Source organism: Hipposideros armiger, unplaced genomic scaffold, assembly GCF_001890085.2.
Source record: "Hipposideros armiger isolate ML-2016 unplaced genomic scaffold, ASM189008v1 scaffold_235, whole genome shotgun sequence".
Classification (NCBI taxonomy): domain Eukaryota; kingdom Metazoa; phylum Chordata; class Mammalia; order Chiroptera; family Hipposideridae; genus Hipposideros; species Hipposideros armiger.
The window spans coordinates 957,508-981,832 of record NW_017731585.1 but is presented as its reverse complement, the minus strand read 5'-3'; the positions used below and the strand labels follow the sequence as shown (position 1 = coordinate 981,832).

General features: G+C 43.6%; 2 protein-coding genes across 3 annotated transcripts in view; both read right to left on the bottom strand.

Moving 5' to 3' along the window:
• Positions 1–5,614, bottom strand: part of NCOA4 (nuclear receptor coactivator 4) — a 20,608-nt gene extending 14,994 nt beyond the window's left edge. The window contains exon 1 of one of the 2 annotated variants that reach the window (XM_019655060.1): positions 5,485–5,614. In XM_019655060.1, coding sequence (XP_019510605.1) covers positions 5,485–5,527 — 43 coding nt within the window. In that variant the 5' untranslated portion in view covers positions 5,528–5,614. The remainder of the gene's footprint in view (positions 1–5,484) is intronic. The other variant, XM_019655061.1, reaches the window with a different exon arrangement.
• Positions 5,615–7,543: 1,929 nt separating this feature from the next.
• Positions 7,544–16,424, bottom strand: MSMB (microseminoprotein beta). The gene is made up of 4 exons (XM_019655040.1): positions 16,316–16,424; positions 12,204–12,309; positions 11,036–11,141; positions 7,544–7,927 (listed from the first exon to the last, which is right to left on the bottom strand). The coding sequence occupies exons 1-4, from the start codon at positions 16,316–16,318 to the stop codon at positions 7,798–7,800; spliced, it is 345 nt and encodes a 114-aa protein (XP_019510585.1). The 5' UTR covers positions 16,319–16,424; the 3' UTR covers positions 7,544–7,797.
• Positions 16,425–24,325: the final 7,901 nt, after the last annotated feature.

Genomic DNA, 24,325 nt, shown 5'->3' with positions numbered 1-24,325 from the left:
GGGGGGGGGGTGTCCGTCCGTGCCTCCGTGCCTCTCTCTCTCTCTCCTCTCTCTCTTCCCCTCCTCATCCCCACCATTGCCTCGGTCCAGTTGCGCTTTAACGCTCATGGATGCTTTTCATTCAACTTGACTGAGCACCTATCAGATGCCAAATATCATTCTAGGTGCTGAGAATACACAAGTGAAAAGCCCTACCTGGACAGGCAATAATACACAGTAGTGAAGAGAATGGGCTCTGGAACTAGACCGTTTGGGTACAAAACCTGGCTCTACCACTTAGATGCTGTGTAACCTTAGGCAAGTGGTTTAACCAATCTGTGCCTCAGTTTCCCATCTGTAAAATGGGGACAATAATGGAACCAACTCAAAGAGAATTATATATATTAATATATGTAAAATGTTTAGGACACTGCCTGTCTGATGATTATCATGCTCATGGTACTTCTAATTTGGTGCTCCTTTCTCCAAAAATAATCCTATAGTCTGCGTATCCAATCAAACCAGAAGACAAAATATAGACAGCACTGTCATTCCCTTTTAATTAATTTTTTTTAAGATTTTTTTTAATTGGGGAATTGGGGGGATGGGAACAGTGCTGGGGAATTGGGGGAAGGGGAACGGACAAGTTGCTGTCGTTTTGTTCTTCACTGAGGAAGTTGCTTCACTGGCCCAAGTTGGCACCATCATTGCGCTCTTCCCCAGCGAGGCAGATCAGTCGTGGGCTTCTGGACAGCCGCGCTCACGGTGGCTGCCGGCTACATACAGTAGCCCATGGCAACCCACTGCAGCAGGGGCTGCAGCCTACGCCACCGCCCGCGACTCACAGCAGCCCAGCTCCAGGTTGAGCTGTTGTTCAGCATTTTAGCTGTGGAGGGCAGTGTCACTGGCTCTCATATGTAGGACCCGAACTGGGGTCCTCTGGCATCCCAAGCCAGTTCTTAACCATGGCGCCACTCGGCCGGCCCTTAATTAATTTTTTAAATGTAAAATACTTGTTCTTGTCTTTGCATATGAAGCTACTTTGTAAATAGTAAGAGTTAATTAAGCTAAACCACGTGACAAAAAACAGAGGTAACACTAATGGCCATCACCCACACTTAAGCACCCTTCAGATTTCAGATGAACAGTTATTGGAGGCACCTGCTTCATCTGTGATGTACAGCTTTTGGGATCCCTGTACAGTTTCAGGCATTCATTACCGAAACTAATGAGAAAACAATTTCACTTAGTTCAAAATACTGGATAACACATTTTGTGAATATACAAAAAACACTAGCCGTACCTCTGAAAGTTAAAATTTTATGGCCCTTTGTTCCTTAAGTCAATGGCTAGAAAGGAGGGATTTTCAGTCTATTTAAATATAACTGGAGCCGGCCCAGTGGTGCATTGGGTAGGAGTTGGCTTGGGACTCCAGCTCTGAGCAGCAGGGGCCCCCAGGTTGGGATCCCACATGAGGGCCAGTGACGCTGCGCCCTCTACAGCTAAGATGGTGAACAACAGCTCGACCTGGAGCTGGGCTGCCATGAGTCGCCAGCAATGGTATAGGCTGCAGTGGGGCTGGCTGGCAGCTGGTATGCGCTTTTGTGAGCTGCGGTGAGCCGCGTGAGCAGCCGTCCAATGGCCGGCGAGTGACTGCCTCACCTGGGAAGAACACAATTATCACAATACCAACATGGGCCAGTGAAGCGACATCTTCCACAACTACACTGAAGAACAAAAGAACAGCAACTTGTCTGTTCCCCTCCCCCAATTCCCCAATAAAATCTTAAATATATCTATATATATATAACTGATGCCAAGAACTTTCATCTCTCTTTTATGTGCCACTAAAAAACAGTCATAATGTAAATACAGCTGAAACTTTGTGTGGATGGTCACTATGTCCTCGCTAAAAGATCCTGACCAAAGCTTCAGCACACAAAATGTTCCAGCTCTCCCTCACTTGAATTCCCACTGAGTTACACAATTACTGGGAGTCAGTGTTTATTCTGTCAGCTTATGCGAGCTTTAGCTATAATGATGTGATTTATTAAATATTATAAAAACATTAAAAAACTGGGAAAAATCATGAAAATCTATTCGAATTCTGCATTCAGACCACTTGGCAGGCACCCTTACGCTGCATTATTTGCCCCTGGGTCTTTATAAAATGTTTAGGTTCTAAAGGAGAAAAATTCATAAAGCATTTTACCTCTCTTCTGCTTCCAGATTTCTACACCATCTCGAAACAAAAGAACCATCCATTTCCTAGCAGATCATCTCATCTAAAGAGAGCATAAACAGTAACTCTCCAATGACTCCACACTTGCCTACAGTAGGATGAAGTCCAAATTTCTTATAAAGACCATAAAGGTCTCTATTTTCTGGCTTCAGCCTGACTCCTGCATTCTCCCCAAAGCAGCCACCATACCATGATCTGCCAGACAGCTGTCCCGTGCACAGCCCACACTTTGGTTCACCTTGTCCATCTTGGTCTCCCAGCTTTCTCTGCCAGCAGTGTCAGTTCCTTCCTTTCTCCCCACCTGCCACTTTTCTGACTATGCTCAAGTCACAGCCACTACTAAGCCTTTACTGACCAAGCACCCGTCCCTCAATAGTTGTGGCCAATCAAGTTAGCTGCTGCATCCGCTGGGCCCACTGCAATCTGCACAGGTTTCCAGCATGACACCTGTAACACGTTACCTTTATTGTCACATGTCTGCCTCCTTAGCCTGAGAGCTCCCCAAGAAAGGGGACCATATCTTATTTGGTTTTGTACACCTAATGCTGAACAGACAGCCTGGTATTGGTATTTTGGCATTACGAACCCCTTTCACAGTCCATGTGCTCTATTGCATTGACACAAAGAGAAAGGTGTCCCTAGAGTTGTGCAATGCTGTGGCTGCCCTAAACTCAACAGAGGCTTAATACATGCTTCATAAATGGATGAATAAATGATAAACAAATGCTTAAATTAAGACCAGCTACAATACATACGGTATAGTTCTGCTTTAAACAGATAGTCAACTTGATGTCCCACTAAGGCCTGCATTCATTCAGGAAGGTTTTTCAGACGTGGAAATGTTTCTAACATAACTATTAGTTTTAACATAACTTTTAGTTTTCTTTCAAACAACAAGGCAAAACTGGTAAGGGTATTGCCACTGAAACCATGATTTCAGGATAGATGCCAAGATAATGTGTCTTTGCTGCCGCTAGACCCGTCACAGCTCAGCTAAACAGATCCACAAGCACAAGCACGTTTCTCAGTTAAAAGGGAAATAGTACTGTATTTATAGCCACCTCTGGATTTTTTTTCTCAGATTTTGCAGTGCCACAGAAATTCCAGCTGACATCACAGAAGTTTGGTAGGCTTTCAGAACGGAGGCCCTGCCCTATCTTCAACTTGAAACTTCTCACCATAATATAGTCAAGGATAGAAAAATGTTATTTATCTGCCATCACAGTAATACCATTTTATCCCTGATTTTAGATGGTAAACATCTTGTGGTTCTCCCCACATAAGTAAACAACTGATAAAATATTTTCCCTCCTCTAAAGCCTGAGAGACTAGCAATAATGCTAAAATAAGTCACTATATACCCAAGATTATGTTCTTATGAAATGTGTAATCGTCCAAGTATTCAAAGACTTAACTTCTTATCTATGACCAAACAGACAAGCAAAAAGTTTTAACCTATTTTGTAAGTTATTCACTCCTTCACTGAACCAAACTGTTACATTTAATTATTAAGATTTTATGTATTCATTCAACAGGTATTTATTGAGTACCTAAGCTGACATGTACTGTGATCATCCCTTAGGACATAATGGTGAACTAGCCATGTACAGAATTTGTGCCACTGATTCACCAAAAACTTAGCAGAAAATCCTAATTCTATGAAATAAGATACTGAGATTTAAAAGTCCATCAACAGCAACAACGACTGGCTCTGAATGTCTTCCAGTATGCTCACACTTACTCTATGAGGGAAATTATAAAACACTTGCCAAGAGGCTCTGAGGCTGGGGGAAGGATGTGTGTCAGAATATCCCATGCAGTTTTCTGAAGCCCTACACAGGTTCCTGAGATTCTGGTACAGCTAAGCTGATTTAATAAAGTGGGGTGGGGTGGGAAGTCCTATGTAATTCTAAAATATCTCCTCCTCCTTTGAAAATCACATCTTCCTTTCCTTACACAGCTCTCCATGCTTTTCCATTTTTGAAATACCTGTTTGCCCAAAATTAATAATGTAATTGTAGAGGTTTATTTAGACACAAAAATCATAAAACTTTAAACCTCTAGGATTTTCCCTAGGGACCCAAGGACAAAAGTTCCCCAGAAGACACGGAAGGAGAAATAAAACATAAGAAATGTTACTGTGCTAGACTTTACATATATTATCTCACAAATCTGCACGCTAGCAAACCTTGGAAAGTGCAAACCAAGTAACTTGACTAAGCCACAAAATACATGTAGCCCACCTCCCCTGTAGCATCTGGTTGTTAAGTCTTCCTCAAAGGGTCTGATATTATTTAAAGTTCAAAAATGTCCCGCCACTAGGACCCCACTGCAGAAATGAGCCAACTATGATTACCTGCCCATCCTCGCCCCAGGAAGTAACTCAAGAGTCTCTACAGCCATATTTCCAAATTACAAAGTAGGTAGTGTAAAGTTATGCTATGGTGTACCTTACCCTGATTAGAAAACAACACAAAACGGTCCAGTGAAAAAAGCTCTTTGCAGTCACAGAGACCCTAAGCAGTCTGACTTCTGCCATTCTTGATTGCCATCATCCCCATTATACCACATGGCACGTAAGACCATTTATATAATTATTGTCCCTGACACCGAATTTAGTTCCATGAAAATAAGGACTGTGTCCATTTTTTTCATTGGTATATCCTCAACACCCTGAATATATAGGCACTGACTACATGATTGTTGGGGAAATGAATCAATGAATGAGCAAGCCTCGCTCTTCTCATCTGTAAAAAAGGAGATAATCAAGCTACGTTGGTACATAAGGCCGTAAAAACAGTGTCTTAGCGTTTCCACCCAACAGGCTAGGAATGCATATACTCTGGGCCCGTTCTGGAAAACGGGTCCCTCCTCGTTCCAGGAGACGCTGTGAAAAGGAGCTGTCACGACCGGAGGGGGCGGGGGGGGTTATTACCCACATGAGGGCCAGTGACGCTGCGCCCTCTACAGCTAAGATGGTGAACAACAGCTCGACCTGGAGCTGGGCTGCCATGAGTCGCCAGCAATGGNAGGAGTGGGGGGGGAGGCAGGCAGGAGTGGGGGGGAGGCAGGCAGGAGTGGGTGGCCCCTGGCCGAGAGTGTCGATGGCCGGGGAGAGGGTAGGCAGAAGAAGGTGGCCCACGGGCCGGGCGGGTCGAAGGAGAAAGCAGCCTCAAATAGCAGGTCCAAGCCCGTCAGGCAAGCGGTCATGGCGCCTCAGACCAGTCCGCGGCTCCGGAGGAGGCGCGCCCGCCCGTTCTTACCAGCTCCAAATGCAACTCCGGGCAATCCGAGGGGACCTTCCATGGACAGACACAAACCAGACAGAAACCAAGGGCCCAAAGACAGATTTCTCGCGAGAGCACAACCTTCCTCCCACGCCTCACGCCACACGTCTGATAATCTCGCGAGATCTCCGCTCGGTGTCAGCCCAAAGCCCTGTCTGCCCGCCAGAGGGTGCAGGGCGCGGGCGCACACTCATTCGTGAGCTCTGCGTCACTGTCCTTTTGCCCTAACTGAATAAATCAGATTAAAGGAAACAAACATTTGTTGAAGGCAAACTCTGTATGGAGGAATATCCTAAGTGATTCACTCACACCAAATGTCCTCACAAGGTAGATATTATTTAGCCTTAACGTATGGATGCAAAAATAAATGTTAGAAGACACAAAAAGGACAAATGCTATATGAGTCTACTTATATGAGGTACCTAGAGTAGCCAATTTTATAGAGAAAGAAAATGGAAGGGTGGTTGCCACAGACTTGGGAAAGGGGAATTATTGCTTAATGGGTACAAAGTTTCAGTTTGGGGTGATGGGAAGTTCTAGATATGGATGGTGGTGATGTTTACACAGCAATGTGAATGCACTTGATACCATTGAATTGTACATTTACAAATGGTAAATTTTATGCTATGTATATTTTACCACAATTTTTTTAATTCAATAAATAAATAAGTAAATGTCAGAGTCCACATTCCAAGCCACATTATCTGACTCCAAAGCATATGTTTGTTTGCACCATGTCACAGCACAGTTTTCTACACTCCGCATTCCACCACTCTGTACCTCCTCACAACAATCTGCCCAGTATGGCATTATCCGTATTGGAGGGGGTTTTTTGTTGTTTATTTATTTGTGACCAGGTTATAAAATAGGAATCTTTCTGTCTCCGTTTTGACAGAGGTCCCCATATTCGATGCTAACTGTGCCCCATGTTTCCCAGCAAGATGAAGGGCCACCTAAGTAGGATTTACAAAGGAGATGATCACAATAGGGTTTTATGGATCCCACCCAAGAGTGACTCCTCCAAGGGACAAGGCAGTCTCACCTGAGAACAGCAGGAAACATAGATTCAGATGCAGAAGCAAAGAAAGGTGTCATAGCCTTTGGATGGAAGGGGAGCTGTGGAGAAAGACAGGCAGTAGGAAATGTCGGTGAGGCCTACGAGGGCCCCACGAGGAAGTCATCACCCTAACCACTGCCACAAGCTGAGGAAGCCAAGGCTGCATCATACCCTTAACTTTCCTGACCCCCATTCCCTTTTCAACTCAGCTCAGCAGATTCACTAAAAGTGACCAAAGCACTTTTTTTTTTATTTCTTAGAATGACCCCAAAAAGCTAAGGGGCCTGCCTAGGATTGCTCAGCTACTCCTATAACATGTTTGAACAGATAGGGAGAAATAAAGCTCTTTACCAATTGCCAACGGATTGTTCAGCACAAGACTATTTGTGATGTGACACATACACACACACCTGACTCCAAGACCCCGAGAGCAGGAACCTAGTCTCTCTGGTTCATTGTTGTACCCATGGCCCAGAGCACTGCCTGGCCGAGACACTCAGTAAAGACCTGCTGAGTGAACAAATGTTCTGTAACACAGAAGCAAGAGATGTTCAGCACTGTCACTGTTTTAAGTCCCCAAGTTTTGGGGTGGTCTGCATGCAGCAAAAAACAACTGATACTGGAGCCCTGCACCCAAGCCATTCCCTATCCACAAGTCAGAACCCCTGGCCTTCAATACCCCATCAAGCTGCATATGGTCGGTCTCAGAGCTACTTCTTCCAGGCTATCCCACTCTAATCTGCTCTAACCTAAGGCAAATACAGAGGTATATGAGGGACACAGCATGGAGGACGCTCCCTGAAGAAGAGGAAGGAAGGATAAACATAAAACCTCCAAGAATATGACGGATCTGAATTCATTTTGAAGACACATTAATTTTTGAATTGTTCACCAGATAGAGGGACACCAAGGCAACAGAGTGCAGATACATTAGAAGCAGCAGTGCCTGAGTAGGAGATGCATAATGATCTATTGGAGTATAGGGAAAAATATAACTTTTATTCATATTTATTTTTTCTCTCTTCCATTAAATGTTTGCATGCTCTATAGTGTGCATTATATCAATGCATACATAATTTATAAGTTGAAAGTATACACATATTCAAGTCTTTGCTCATTATTGTTTTACTGATAGGAAGGGTTACACAATCAGAGACTGTTAGAGACCATAGAACAAGGAGGCTTGACCTGGGCCCCCTCTGGCTGGGAGACCCAGGCATGCTAGAAGCACATTATACTATCCAACCACCGACATCACAAGTCTTTTCCGGGTCCTTCTGCTCCACCACTGTATAGCTGCAGGTCTCCTTGTTGAAGATTTTCTCGCACTTGACTGTGTCATAATTCACAGGTGTAGCAACGCTGTCATTGAGACAAAAGCAAGGCCTGTTAGAAAGGATAGGATTCCCAGCCTCCTCGGGGCCAGCTCTGTGCTGAAAAGCAGCCCACACTCCAACTGTCCAGGATGCCCTTCACCAATTTAAGGTCACCCCTTGGTTTGCAACCCCTAAGTGCTGCCTTCAGGAACCTGGACACAAGCACATGGAACCTGGGCTATGGACACTTAGACCATCCCTGACATTGTTCCTGAGTTCCATCTTGTGTGCACAGGACAAGAGCAAGCTCTGAGAGGCCCAAAGGTAAGTTCTGGGGCCAGGCAGCTTGTTTCAGCCTGACACTTCTTGCCCTCCCTGCTCAGGAAATGGCCAGCAATACTGCTGCTTGAATGTGGAAAGGGAACAGCTGTCTTATCTCTGCCATGGGAACCTATTAGAGTAGGAGCTGGCTCAGCCAACAGGAGCAGAATCACTCCAGGCCAGGCTCACGGAGTCCAGGGAAACACTGATGAAAACTGGGGACACTTTCCCCAGGAGTGCCCACTCATACATTCAAGGGAGCAAACAATGTTAGGGCTAAGTGCTCTCTTGGAACCCATTCAGACATCCCAGGTTTAAACTGCCCCTGTCCAAAGTGTACACAGAAGCAGCCATCCACGGGGCCCTTTATGACAATATTTCCTTCTGAAAGGTGACCCTTGACTTATTTTAACAAAAGAGTTTTTTCAGTCCTCCTCCCAAAGGGTAATCTAGTAACCAAAGTGAGGACTGGAAATAGATTTTCCCAGGGCACCTGGGTGGGGGGCCTGGGTAGTGGGAGGCCACTGTGCAGTTTGAAATCTGGACAGTGTCCCTTAGAGAATGAAATGAGTCAAAAAATTATCCCAGAGAAAATTTAATCTAAAGCTGTATTTTGCTGTAACCAAAAAAAAAAAAAAAAGCATGAGAAAAACTTGATCGGCTATGAGGCAATTGTAGGGGAAAGGAGTTGGCTCTGAACAGGAGGGAGAAATGTGCATATTTCCTCTACGTGGGGCAGTGTGCCAAATGGGATAAGCACATGGAAGGAAAGAGGGAAGGAGTACCTTGAGCTCCAGCTAGTTGTTGGCTACTGTCCCAGGCTCAGGGGACACAAAACTGACATAGAGAAGGCATTCAATATTTGTTAAGTTACTGAATTTATATGCAGAATCTCATTTAATTCTCATATATACCCTGATTATCCCTATTTTACGGTGAGGAAACTGGGGCTCAGAGAAATTAAGAAACATATTCATGGTCACATAGCAGTTGTGCAAGGAATGGAGATTCAGACTCCATTACTGTGACTCCAGTATCAAGGCTCTTCCCACTTCACTCTTTTCTATACTACGTCCCTGGGAACCCTAGAAGAAAGTCATACTGACATGGCTGTGATGATGCAGCACTGACCAGGTGGCGGGTGTCAAGCCTGACAACATGGAAACTTTGGCCACTTTGGAAGTGTGCTGTGATGTCAGGGAAGAAAGGCTCACTAGCCCTTAACTTGGCTGATACAATCACACTCCAGAGTCACACTGAAACATGATACAAATGCAATGTCAAATTTCTAGAGTCTCATAGGTAGCAGGATGGCTCAGCTAAAAAAAATAAATAAATAAATAAAAATTCTAGAGTCACAAAATCAAGATTCAGCTGTAATGTGCAGTGACCCGCCCAAGGCGATACCTGGGAACCTGTTTCAGGCAGCCGGAAAGTCTCTGATCTGATATCCCTCTTAGTCCATAAAGCATTTAGCATGGGGTATCCTCAATAAATGTGTTCTAAACTTTCCAGACACTTAAACTTCAGTAACACTCAGTTGTTCTGATTTAAGTCAAGTGCTCCCTGCTCTACTCACTGGTGGTGTCCTAAGCCTCTCTGAGATACCTGATACAATTCAGATTTCTTAGGTCCCTATAGCTTCTGATTCAGTAGGTTCTGGAGTGGCCCCAGAAATCTGTATTTCATCAAGCTTTCCAGATGAGTCTGCAATCAGGCAAATTTAGGAAACACTACTTTGTGTTTAGCCAATGCTTCTTTCATCAAAGCCACTCCTGTTATTGCAAAACACTGTAGGCTAAGGCTGAAGTGAAAGCATCAAATGGATTTTGCTGGAGGGGGGGACTGGAGGTGGAGTAAAGTGGCTGTCTGGACATAGCTGCTAGAAAAAAAAACAAGAAAATTAGGATCATACTGCAAGTACTTCGTTCTACTGGCCCCAGTACTAGACCTTTGGCGTCCACAGCAACCCAGCAGAAAACATCTGTATGATTTTGGGCTGACTGGAGTTAAACTTAAGCAGTGAAGAAACTAGAGTTTAGAGTACAGATCATCCTTTCCCCCTCACACCCTATTCCTTCTGCCTGTGCTCAGACTCACTCCTGTTCTTACAAATCACCATAGGCCAAGGCAGAAGTGAAGACTAGGTAACTTCTAGAACAGCTTCAAACCATTAGGTACCCTTTCCTATCTTCAGCAACCCATCAGGATGTAGGTCTTTAATAATAAAGATATTTATCAAGTTGCAAAAACAACTTAAAAGAAATAAGACTGAGATGGAAACAACCCAAATGTCTATCAACAGATAAATGGATAAACAAAATGTGGTCTATACATGCAACGGAGCATTATTCAGCCTTAAGAAGAAAGGGAATTCTGACACATGCTACAACATGGATAATCCTTGAGGACAGTATACTGAAAGAAGCTGGTCACAAAAGGACAAATGCTGTATAATTTCACTTAGAGTTTTGGATTCACAGAGACAATGGAATGGTGGTCGCCAAACCCTGGGGGAGAGGAGGACATGGAGAATTTATTAGGTGGGGAGTTTCAGTTGGGAAAGAAAAAAAAGTAATGGAGATGATGCTGGAGATGGGTGTACAAAAGTGTGAATGTACTTAATGCCACTGAATTTTACACCTGAAAATGGTTAAAATGCTAAATTTTATATTATACATATTTTACCACAATAAAGAAAAGAAAGAAATAGTACTGAAAACTAAACCCTCTTCAGGATGCGCTTTTGAAAGAGGGAGTAGCTGTACCTCAGGAAGCAGCCCAATAGCAGCCTAATATCCTCCCCTCTTAGCCCGACTGGCTGAAGACTTACATGCTGCAACAGTCAATTCCTTCTTGGCTACAAAAACACGCCTCACAGTTTTCAGTCTTCCACCTTGAGTTCAGTGGGTGTGTGACTCCATTGGCATCCTTGCATTCTAAAATAATACATGTGGCATTGTCAGTGGAGTCCCCAAGTCATGCAACCAGAACAAGGCTTGTAGGACACGGGCCAGCCCCTACCTTCTGCACCCCTCCCAGAGGAGACTCTCATCAATTTTGAAGTCGTCTAAGAAAAGTGTTTCTGTGATCACCCACAGCTAAATTCCAGTACTGTCCAGTTCATGACACTGATGTTTTCTTACAGCAAGCTTAAATCCTTCCAGATTTTATTTCAGAACAGACATTTCAAGGAAAAATAAGGCCTTCCTTTTTAATCAGATAGCTCTTATGATCCTAGAGGTACTTGGAGTCAAGTTTTTTTCTGCTGCATTATCTCTGGATAAAGGTCTCATTTTTCCACTTCCCTTTGTTTTGCTTCTCAACCCCAAATGCACATGTAAAACATCTTGGGTATTTTTTTTTTAATCTATGCTTGGGTCCTACCCAAGGACAAATGAAATCAGAATCCCTTGGCATGGGGCCCAGGCTGCCTGTTTTTTGAAAGCTCCCCAACAGATTCAAATGTTCAACCAAGGGTGAGAGTCGCTACTTTAATCCTTGGTGGTCCAACTGCGCTTTCGGGACTAGAAGCATCAGCACCACCTGAGGCTGTGTTGGATGTGCCAACTCCAACTCTCTCTCTCACTCCAGGCCCACAGAATCAGAACCAGTATGTTCACAAGATTCTCAGAGGGCTTACGTGCACATCAAAGTTTGAGAAGTACTGCTTTGGAATAATTGATGATTTTCTGGCTGCACATAAGAGGTCAATGGAAAGGCTTTTAAATGTGCAGCTCCTACCCCAGAGATTCTGATTTACCTGTCTTAGATAGGCCCTGAGCATTGGTAGGTTTCAAAAGCTCTCCAGGCAATTCTCATAGGGCTTGTGGTGAGAACCACTATCTTACATAAGTGGCAAATTGAAGTCCCTCCTTGCACTCTATTTCTCTATCTTCCCCTAGCCCTCCTTCTCATGTAGATTTAAAGGCTTTCATCTGCCCAAAGGTTACAACTACCAGGCTGCAATAAAATAATAAACTTGAGACACCAGAGCTTACCATTAGAGGAATCATCTGGAAAGTTTGTCTTAGGCATGATATAGCACTGGGCACTGCATACAGTCACGAAGGCAGCCAAAACCACCAGGCTGCCCAGAAGAACTTTCTGTAATGGGAGAGAAGGGTCAGAAGGGAGAACGATGAATTCAAGTGGCAGTCGTTGACAAAGCAGCCTGTACGAGGATCCCTGCTGGGCTCTGACAGGAGATTTAAAGGTGGAGCTTATTCCCTCACATAATCTAGCAAAGGAATAAGACAAGTTACTAAAATAAACTGGAAAAAGAGCTAAATGTGAGTCAAAGGTCGTAGGCCAATAATTACAGTGTGCAATTTTATTACAGAGGACATTTGGGAAACCCTTGTTGATGTTGACTTCTAGCTGCTTTGCAGAGTATGTATGATTTAAAGGAAAGAACAGAAGCTAAGAACTTCACTTTCCAGATGACAAAGGCATCATTGATGGCTACAAGAGTGTTATCAGTTCATCTCTAGCTGATACTGGATCTGCAGGACAAAAAAAAATGTATCAAGTTACGCTTATCATCATTTTGAGACAAGCAAGCTAAGTAAACAAACTTTAATGTGGGAATTTCCAGGAACCTTTTCAAAAAGAAGATGGGGTGAGGGTACTTGTTCTGTAAGATGTCTAAAATTAATTTTGACCGATGCTACCTGAAGTAGTGCATTACTGATATAAGAATAGAAAGACAGGTAACAACATAGAAACCCCAGGAATTGTATTTTAAAATACATATACAAATTTATTATAAAATAAACTTAGTCTTTGAAATCTGTAGAGAATGATTATTCAATAAGTGGTATTAGAACAAGTGGTGGGTTATTTTGAGAAGAAACAAAGTTAATTTTCTACTTTAGTTCCCACAGAAATAAATCCTAAAAGGATTTGAAGGTTAAATTTTTACAATAAGATTGTAAACAAACTTTGTACAGTGACAGATGGTTACTAGAATTATTGTGGTGCCCCCATTATAAGGTATATAAATGTTGAATCACTATGTTGTACACCTGAAATTAATATAATATTGAATGTCAACTATATTTCAAAAAATTTTAAAGATCATAAACTAATCACAGAAAATATAGGTAAGTATTAATTTTATTCTAAGTATAAAAGAAAAAGAAAAAATAAATTTGATTATGTAGGTCCATAAACAAAATTAAAAAGCAATTACCAATTTGGGGAACAATATCATTACATAAAGAATTTCTGTATATCAATGGGAAAAAGAAAAACGTCCTAGTAGAAAAAATGACAAAGGAAATAAAGGGACATTTCACAAACACATACACAGACGTGAATAGAAATGATGAACAAACACATGAGAAAGTTTAACTTACTGATAGCACAATAAATGTAAATATGTAGATAAAGTAGAACTGTAATGGGATGGCAAGAATAATTGTTTAATTTCTAATACTCAGAGGAAAATAGAGGCATATATGGGAAGTAAAATGCACAAGGATGGCTTATGTTGGAACAGTCTTTATGGAGGGAAATTTGATATTTTGTATCCAAATTCTTAAAGTTGTTTACAACATTTGACATCACCTTTTCAGTTCTAAGACTTGATCCTAAGGAGAATAGCACAGAGAAGGAGATAGGCTTCTCCTCCAAAGATGCTCACTGCAGTAGAGAAATAGAAATAACCAAAATGCCCAAGAACAGGGCTAGTTGAGAACCTGGTGATTCAGAAAAAATAAAAACTGATAAACTGAGGAGGTCAGAGAATATGAAATAACATAAATGATCACTATGTATCATTAAGTGGAATAACACAGGTTACAAAATAGTATGCACAGTGTGATTCCTATGATGTAAAAAGATACATATAGAGGAGTATGCTCAAAGAGATTAAAAGCTTTGCGCCAAATTTTAACAAGTCATTTTTGAGTTGTGGGATTATGATAACTTTTTTCTGTGGGCTCTTCCTCTTATTTTCTAAATTGTCTACAATGAAATGCATTGGTTTTATAACAACAACAACAACAACAACAAATCAATTCTTACCAGAAAACCTCAATACCTTTAGCTCACATCAGAACTTAAGTTTGCACCAGCTCTCTGTTTCATCATTCTGTATAACCTAAATTTTTTCTCAAAAAAAACCAAAAAGCAAAACCCCACAACAAACCCAGCCTTGTTGACAGAATTTCCGCTCCTTTCATCCAGAAAGGGTGCTGCTAGGGAGCGGTGGTAATTACAGGAATTCTGGAGGCTTTGTTTCACCTCGCCATGGAACAGGGCGACAGTGGGCACAAGCCAGGGCTGCAGCCCAAGGTGAGTGAGGGGTGCAGAACTCTCAGATCTCCTGCTGCTCTGAGCAGAGACTCAGGGATGGAGCCCAAAGATTAACCAGTTGACAATATCTCACATATAGCCTGCCATTGGTGCTTCCCTTCCTCTTTCTCCAATCTCTCTCTCTCTCTCTCTCTCTCTCTCTCTCTCTCTGCCTCAGTTTCCTCCCCGTAAAAAGAAGGATTCTCCCACTTGGGTGGGCATCAAAGTCACCAGGCTGCTAATAACAAACACACAGTCTCCAGCTCATTGAAGAAGAACAAGGCCAAGGTTTTTGCTTTTCGACCTAGTTCCCCCAGGTGAGCAGCACAATAACTGTGATCAAAACCAGTGCTGCTTTAATGTGGATATGAGTCCCCGGGAGATCTTGTTAATAAAATGAAGACTCTGCTTTGGTGGGACTCCAGCGTCTGCATTTCTCGCAAGCTCCCAGGTGATGCCCGTGCTGCTGGTCTGGGGGACCACCTTAGTAGAGAGACTCTAAGGTCCCTTCCTGTTCCCATATTCAATTCCTCCCCCTCTCCTTTGCTTCCTCTCCTACAATCAGTGAAGTTGAGCACCTGATATGTGCAGGCATAGGAGATAGTGCAGCCATGAGGGAGGCATTTGTCGCACTTTCTGGATGGTGTGGCTTTGTACCAGCCTTGGGGTGACGCAGGCTGGCAGTGACCCTATAGATCGTGTCCCTTTAGGTAAGTTGCTGCTCCTTGAGTCTTTCCCGCTAGTCAGGCATTGTCCAGGGTCTTAACTTAAGCAGGGCAGGGGTCCTGCCAGGTGTGCAGCTTACACAATTCACTCTGAGGCTGGACGAGGGTCTAAGGAGAGCAGGAGGACTCCAGCCACCGTTTTTCTGCTATTCCCACTGCTGTCTTCCTGAGATGGTTCTGAGGCCCAGCCTCAGGAGGCCCAGAGTTCATTCCCAAGGATCCTCCAACCTCACCTGCCTACCCCTGTGCGTTGGCCACTTCCTTCTTCCTCTCCTTTGCATCCCGAGGACAGCCTGGTTCGTTCCCTTTCACTGACTCTAGCAAAGGATACTTCTAAAAGATGAAGTTTGAATTGAAGACAGAAAGGAAGCCTAGATGAGTTTTTATAGATTTTGATGCAAAATTCTTTCTTAATACAATATGATACACTGAAAAGGGTGATGGTTCCCAAATTTTGCTGAACATTAAAATCATCTGGGCAGCTTTTGCAAGCCCAATTCCCAAGGCCACACTGCAGACCAATTATCTCAGAGTGGCTGGTGTGGGAGTCAGGTATCAGTATTTATCAAAGCCCCCCAGGTAATTTCACAGTGCAGCCTGGTTTGGGGGCTACTGGTCTAGAGAGGGGGACACCTGGGTTTTCATCTCAACTCCCCATAGGCTCATGGTGAGACCCCCGTGGTAGCTTCTTCCCCTTCCCGGGCTCAATTTCTCATCTGTAAAATGATGCAATGCTGTAGTTCTGAAATTATATTTAATTTCACAAATCACTCACTCAGGGCCCAAGAATTAGAGACACATATGAAACCTAATTGAATCCCAAATTCCTGAAAGAAACCACAGCTTTGATTTTAGAGAATAGAAATAGTGCTAAATTCTTTAAGAGTTCCCCAAGCACCCAGACTCTCATTACACACCACACATTAAATTGCAGGTAATCTCTAAAAGACTCATAACTAGGTCACATTTACCACTAAATTGTATCCAGCAGAAACACACATCACAGTACATTAACATAAGGAATATACTGTATATTCGTTTTTGGTTTTTTTTCTGAACTTTATGTATGAAACCAGTTATTTACCTACCATTGTGATGAGCAGGAGTCCTCAGAGGCAAGTGCATCCAGGAAAAGTCACAGCAAACTTATACAGGAGCGAGCGACCACACATCTGGCATCATTAGGAAAGAACGTGCCAAGGACACACTGTTTACAGAAAGCTGAGTATCAACAGGAAACTGGTTTCAGATGATTTATGAGCTATTCATAAATCGGGACTCCACCCCAATTATGTGTTTACTCTTGCCATATCCACCCCTGAAATGCATTTTTCCTTAACATGAACAAGCAGAGAACTCTCCTTTCCTGAGCCTTCTCCCATGTTGGGTGGATGGCTAGGCACGTGACATGCTATCTTACTTGATTTCACACAGAAACAGGCTCAGGGATGCCAATCACACAGCCAGGTAGTGAAGCTGGGCTCCAAGGAGGCATTAGAATAGCTCAGTGGGTCAGGCCATCAGGCCCACCAGGGCACTGCCTTTGGGGTCTATTCTGAGAGAGCAGACAGCCCCGAGCCACCCTTCGTAAAATAAGAAAGCAGCACTCCACAGCCGGCTTTCCCTTGACAAGCCACTTACGCTTAAATAGCTTGAACTTTCTAAAACTCTTCTTGAATCTTAAGTCTTTACTCCCTGCTGCATCAAGCAAACCTTCCTTCTCTTTGTTAAACAACCATCTTCCAAAAAACCCTGCTTGTCTTCATGCTCAGCAAGGCTTTGGGGAGCAGCAGCAAGCTCAGGCTGCCATTAACAGAATACCTCAGACTGGGCAGCTTAACCAACAGAAGTTACTTTTCTCACAATTCTGGAGGCCAGGAGTCTGAGATCAAGATGTTGGCAGGGTTGGTTTCTTCTGAGGCGTCTCTCCTTGATTTGCAGATGGCCGCCTTCTCCCTGTGTCTTTACAGGGTCTTTCCTCTGTGTGCATCTATCCCAACCTCCTCTTCTTATAAGGACACCAGTAATAGTGGGTTAGGGCCCACCCTAATGGCCTCATTTTAACTTAATTACCCCTTTAAAGGCTCTGTTTCCAATACAGTCACATTCTGAGGTCCTGGGGGTTAGGACTTCAACATGTGAATTTGGGGGAACACAATTCAGTCCATAACACCATTTTATCCCATTTTATCTCCCCATAGCTTGCTACAGTGCCCAAAATTCCACCCTGGGTTCCCTTCATCCACAGGTGAGAGCTCAGGCCTTGAAGCAGCCAACTGGCTCTCAAAACTTTTCAGAGCTGGCCACAGCCATCTCGCCCTCTGCCAACCTCTACCACCGCTAAAACCGGTCTTGCCACCTCCCAATGCCACGTGGGTTAGCTCTCCTTGCAGGGCTGCCTCCCCACTCACCAGGGTCACCACAGGCTCCTGCACACTTCTGCTGTCATCTGCTTGTTTAAACTGCTGTGGATTCTAAGTTCCTGGAAGGGAGGAGCATGTTTATCACGGTCGGTGGCCCCTCAGTCTCTTCTGAAACACCAAATTTGAAGAATTTCCCACAGTGCAAGTCCCATCATACCTAGGATTTTGTGTCCTAACATTCTTGTCACAGGCACGTGACCTTAGTTCCACAATCAGATACACAAAGCAGGACCCCCTCAAAGAGTGTTAATGGAAACTGGCATCATGCAGAGACCCCTGGGAGTGATGGTGGAGGAGGTGGCTCCTAGGGCGAGGGTTTCTGCGGTCTCAGTAGTGTGGAGGGCAGAGACTGTGAGCAGTGGCGGTGAGGTCTGGCTGCAGCCAGCCATCAGCAGGGGGATTGGGGGACCCACCTGTCCTGTGGCAGCCAAGTCGATGTCTCTGGCTTCCAATAAAGCCTGTGAGCTGACTAATATCTTTGCTAAATCCCTTTCCTGCTCACACAGACTGGAGCAGGTCCTGCTGTTTCTAGCTCAGAACTCAGTGACCGGGACAGTGGCCACAGCTTGCTCCCATCTACAGCCTTCCCTTGACTCAGTGCCTGGTACGTGCAGCCATGCAAAATAGAATCATGCCCAGTTTAACGCAGGGGTTCCACATGGCCAATCAGTGCCATAGCTAGAAAGAGCCCACCTGCCACTTGCTAGCTGCTGCAGGAAGGTTGTCCCTACCAGCCCCCTGTCCCAGAACACAATCTGTGGCTTGTGATGGTGCAGGGATGTTGTGAGCAGATGTGAGTGCAGCCTACCTAGACTGGGAAGGAAGGAAAACAAAATAAGAAGAATTTTCTAGATGCGTTGCAGCCGGCTTTGTCCAAACCTGCCTGGTTTGGATCCTATTTCAACTTTCATTTAAAAGACTGAACAAGCCTTATTGTTTTATTTATTTATTTATTTATTTAATTTTAATTTTTTAAAATTTATTTATTTACTTTTATGACACACACGCACATGCACACAGTCCATATGTGTGGTCAAAAAAGAGTGAACAGAGATAAGCAAAAGGAAAAATGCTGCCAAGACAGCCATAGTCAGTATCTTGGAGGATTTCTTTTAAGAGCTTTCTAGGTATAATTTCATTTAGGAGAGACAAAAATCCTATGCACTTTTTCCCAAGGTGGAATATCGCACCTATTGTTATACACAAGTTATAGCATATTGTTATATTCATTTAGCAATACTATGATCATTCTTGCCTATCAATAAATATAGGTCTCAGGCCGGTGGAGTGGCTCAGTTGGTTAGGAGTTAGCTTAAGAGCACAAACTCTGAGCAACAGGGTCCCCGGTTTGATTCCCACATGGGCCAGTGACTCTGCGCCTGAGCTGAGCTGCCACTGAGCTGCCAACAGGTGGCAGGATGGCTCAGCTGGTGAGAGCATATGCTCCTAACAAGACTGCCTGTTCGATGGTGCACTACATCCACCCGCACCTAAGACTGAACTCAGCACCTTGAGCTGAGCTGCCACCTGGATGGCTTAGTGGATAGAGCATGCGCTCTTAAGAACAAGGCTGCTGGTTCAACTTCTGCATGGGATGGTAGCTACGTCCACCCACAACTAAGATTGTAACACAGCACCTTGAGCTTAGAGGCCACAAGCTGCCGACGGGCGGCCAGATGGCGACTGGCACTCTCCACAACAAAGATTGAAGAACAACAACTTAGCTGGTCCCTTTCCCCAATTCCCCAACACTGTTCCCCTCTCCCAATTCCCCAATTTTAAAAAAATAAAATAAAAAAATAAACCTTTATAAATAATAAATAAATAAATATGGGTCTGATCACTATTTTTTTTTAATTTTATTGGGGAATTAAGGGAGGGGAACAAAGTTGGGGAATTGGGGAAAGGGAAACAGAGAAGTTGCTGTCCTTTTGTTCTTCAGTCTAGTTGTGGAGGACGTCACTTCAGTGGCCCGTGTTGATATTATCATTGCGCTCTTCCCAGGTGAGGCAGATCGGTTGCTGGTCACTGGACGGCCGCTCACTGGATGGCCGCTCACAACGGCTTTTCGCAGCCCATGCTGGCCGCTGGCCGCTCACGATAGCTTACCGGATCCCACTGCAGCTCCACTGCAGCTTATGCTATCACCGGCAACTCATGGCAGCCCAGCTCCAGGTTGAGCTGTTGTTCACCATTTTTGCTGTAGAGGGTGCAGCATCACTGGCCCTAATGTGGGATCTGAACCGCTGTTCAGAGCTGGTGTCCCAAGCCAACTGCTAACCAACACGCCACTGGGTCAGCCCTGATCACTATTTTAATGGCTACATTTTATTACACAGGATGGCTAAGCCTTCATTTATTTAATCAATCTCCTCTTGTTGAACAGTCAGGCTGTTGCTGATTTTTTTTTTTAATTAGGAATTTTATCCTTTAGACAAAAATTTCCCCACATTTATGCTAATTTCCTTAGGATAAACTTATAGAGATAGAATTTCTGGGTAAAAGGTATTATTTCATTATTTGCTAATCTAATAGGTGGGATATGTTATTTTGTTTTAATTTACATTTCTTTAAAGTTTGGCAAGAGTGGACATTTTTTGGTATATTTATTGGTCAACTGTATTTCTCTTTTTGTGAGTAGCCTGTTCACTTGTATTCTTTACTTGTTTTTCTGTTTGGAGGTGTTTATATTTTTCTTCTGGATTAGTAAATAGGCTCTTAATATTTTAAAGATATTAAACTTCAACTGTCACATATGCTACATACATTTTCCTCACTTTTTCATAATGAAAACACTGACTCTGGAGTTAAACCTAAGGAATGAGAAATTTTCCTCATTTCTACTTTTACCTTAAAAATGATATGTTTTGACATGGAGATTTTAAACTTTTACTTAGATTTATCAAGTATTTATAATATAGTTCCTTGCCTTTATTTATATATGGTTAATACCTAGAAAGGTCATGAGGCTTCTTTTGGGGGTTCATCACATTTTAAAATATTTTACTTTTAAATAGGTAATGCATGCACATTTAAATCCACTATTTAAAAAAAAAAAAGAAAGCCTCTCTCTCACCTGTCTCCCAGTCTCTCAGTTTCTCTCACTAGAGCTCATGCATTGTCAGGGACTTGTAGAAAAATAAGGTAGGGAGGAGGGGTGTGCGAGGGCAGGCATGTGGGTGAGATGTTGTATGGTCATCTGGGGAGGGAACTACTGAGAAGGTGACATTTGAGTAAAGAGTTGGAGGTGTCTGAGGGCCAGCAAGTGGTTGTGAGGGCAGCTGGGGTGGAGTGTGTGTGGGGCCCATAGGGGAGATAAGGCCAGAGGGGCGAGGAAGACAAGGGTCATGGAGGAGCCGACGGGCCCTGGAGGGACTCCAGCTTGGATTCTTAGCAAGATAAGAAGTCTCTGGAGGAGAGACCTGATCTGACTTTACTTTTAACACATTTTATCTCATTTAATTTTCAAAAAAACTCCACAGGTAGGTGCTATTATAACTCTCATATTAGATGAATAATTTGCCACAGGGAAGTTAAATAACTTGCTCGAGATCACACGGTAGATATTTTGGAAGCAGGATACCAGCCCTGGCCTGTCTGCCTGCATAGCCCACAGCACTAAGCCTGCCCTAAGTGATACTAACTTTCAAGCACCAGGAAATGGTGCCACTTGTTTCAAATACGTTGCCCAAGATCTGATAGCCAGGAAGCTATGGAGTAGTTGGCATATTTGAAATCTTTTTTTTTTCTTGGACTGATATCTTATATTTGTTAATAATATATGATTTCCACCTTTATGGGAAAAGGTATGGAACAAATATGTAAAATATTAAAAGTGGTATGAATCCTAGGGTTTTCCTACTGTACCAGACTTAGTGCATGCACACACACACACACACACACACACACACACACACACACACACATGCACACAAAGCAATAAACAGAAAATGTATCAAGGACCTTTATAAAAGCCATCTAGTGGAGTGTGTCTATTATGAAGAGGTTAGGCCATGTCCTGTGCTACTTTGGGCAAGTGACAGAGTCATTGTGAGATGTCACATGCATTAACGTGCCTACATTGACTCAACTCTGCTTCAAAAATAACATGGGTGGGGTCAGCCAAGTGGCACGTTGGTTAAGAGTTGGCTTGGGATGCCAGCTCTGAGCAGCAAGGTCCCGATTCGGATCCCACATGAAGGCCAGTGACGTTGCACCCTCTACAGTTAAGATGGTGAACAACAGCTTGACCTGGAGCTGGGCTGCCGTGAGTCGCTGGTGACAGCATAGGCTGCAGTGGAGGCTGGCTAGCAGCTGGAGTGCGCTTTCATGAGCTGCTGTGAGTCACCATGAGGGGTCACCCAAATAGCCAGCAAGCGACTGCCTCCCCTGGGAAGAGCACAATGATAATACCAACATGGGCCAGTGAAGCAACGTCCTCCACAGCTAGACTGAAGAACAAAATGGACAGCAACTTGTCTGTTCCCCTTCCCTGATTTCCCAATGCTGCTCCCCTCCCCCAATTCCCTCATAAGATCTTAAAAAAAAAAAAAAGTAACATAGGTGGAAAAGGCCCAGAAAGCCAAGTGAAATGGTGTGAAATGGGAGCTGACATACCACAAAGCACATATAAAAACTGATAAAATCAGAATTAAGTCTATAGTTGAGTTATAGTATTGTACCATTTTACCAATGCCAATTTCTTGGTTTTGAAAATTTACTGTGGTTATTTAAGATGTTATCATTGCAGAAGATGGATGTGCAGGAACTCTCTGTACTATTTTTGCAACTTCTTGTGAGTGTCAAATTATTTCAAGATAAAAAGTTTTTTAAAATGGGAATGAGGCTCAAAGGCAAGTGAACACACATTTGCAGCAGCATGATTAGTAATAGCAAAACTGGGAATCAACTTAAACAGCCATCTTAGTGGTAGGAGACTGGTTATCTAAATTTCAGTACATCATATGGTAGGATATTAGGCAGCCATTAGAAATAATAGCATTAAGAAGAGAAAGGGAGATGCACAACAGTGTGTGTGACACACTGTAATGTTTTTATTTGACAGAAATTGCCTTACCAGAAGCGATGGGTGACATGGAGCCTTTCCGTTGTGATCACAAAATACGGTGAATGCTGCTGCTGAGTACCAGCCAACAAAAAGGCAGGGATCTTCAATATGGGAAGTGGCACATTGAATCTTAGTAACAGAGTGTGACAAGTTTCAACTTGTTAGTCAGGTGTGAGCTACAGTTGAGAGCAGGTGTGTTTTAAAGTGTGCCATAAATCATCCTCCATCATGACAATGCTCTGGGTCACATATCATTTCTGGTATATGGCAATTTCTGTTAAGTGAAAACATGACGGTGTGTCCTTATCCACCGTATTCACTGGATCTGGCACCGTGCAACTTCTGGCTCTTCCCCAAAGTCAAAATGATTCAGGACATTGAGGCCGCCACGACAGCACAACTGAAGACACTCACAAAAGAGGACTTCCAGAACTGCTTCAGAAAGTGGCAAGAACGATGGGATAAGTGTATTCAAAGCGAGGAAGATTAATGGCAATGTGTCTTTTACTGTAATACATTTTTAAAAATTTAAACATTCATTGTATTATTTGATCATACATCATATGTAGAAGGGGTTGTAAAAACTGTAAAGTGCTATGCGAGTAGGGGTTGAGAGTTCCTATGAAGCTGTTTATTGATAAACATTTTTACTCACTAGAGACTTTACTCATTGTTTATACTAGTTCCTGTGTCTCAGCAGAGCTACCAGCCTGTCACAGAATAACCATTCAGATTAGTTTGTCCCCAACATGAGGAAAAGCTCCTGCTCTGTCTTCTGCCTGACCGCTCGCCATCACAAACACTGGTAGAGGGGCATGTGTGCTCTCCACCTAGCCCCAGGAGTCTATGCAATCTGTGTCAGGCTTTTCCTCCACTCGGGTAACTTGTGACCTCTGGGGGCAGTTACCAAGCCATCCTAGGCTCCAACTCAAGGCAGAAAATATTCCATTACTGTCCTTTGAAATGGACTTTCAAGGCAACGAGTGTTGTGCCAGTGTGTTTAATGTTGCTGTAGCTAAAGGGACGACGTGAAGAAACTCTCCCGGGCAGCTGCATTGCTGGGCTGCCAGGTCTTTCTGGGGAATAGTGTTCTCCTGGTGGGTTACCAGTTCTAGACTGTGGTGTTCTAGGCTGCGGTGCTCGCTGTCTGATTATATGGACCAAATCACTGTTTGTTTTGATCTGTGACCACACAGGGTTGTACCAAACTCCCAAGAAGCCCATATATGAATGTCAACCAAATGAGGTCCCTTCATACACTGGGGAGAGGAAGGGAAAAGGAAAAATATCTATGGAGAGGCTGCCCTGCTGCAAATTGTAAGAGGGGTTTTTCCCAGTGAGGTCTCTAAGCATCCCTGCTCTACAGATAAGGAAACAGAAGACCCATCACTATTCTATAGCTTGTTGCATTATAGCCGATTCCGTTACCACCCCCCTACATTAGCCTCTGACCCATTAGTGGAGAGAGTATCTCGGAAAACTGAGGCCGGATGGAATGATATCTGTAAAGCTCTCTCGGGGAGTGTCTCAGGTGACTGGGACATACTGGAATGATAATAGTTATCTCCCCTGGGAGGACACAGTAACAGTGTCTTGGGGCTATGTGG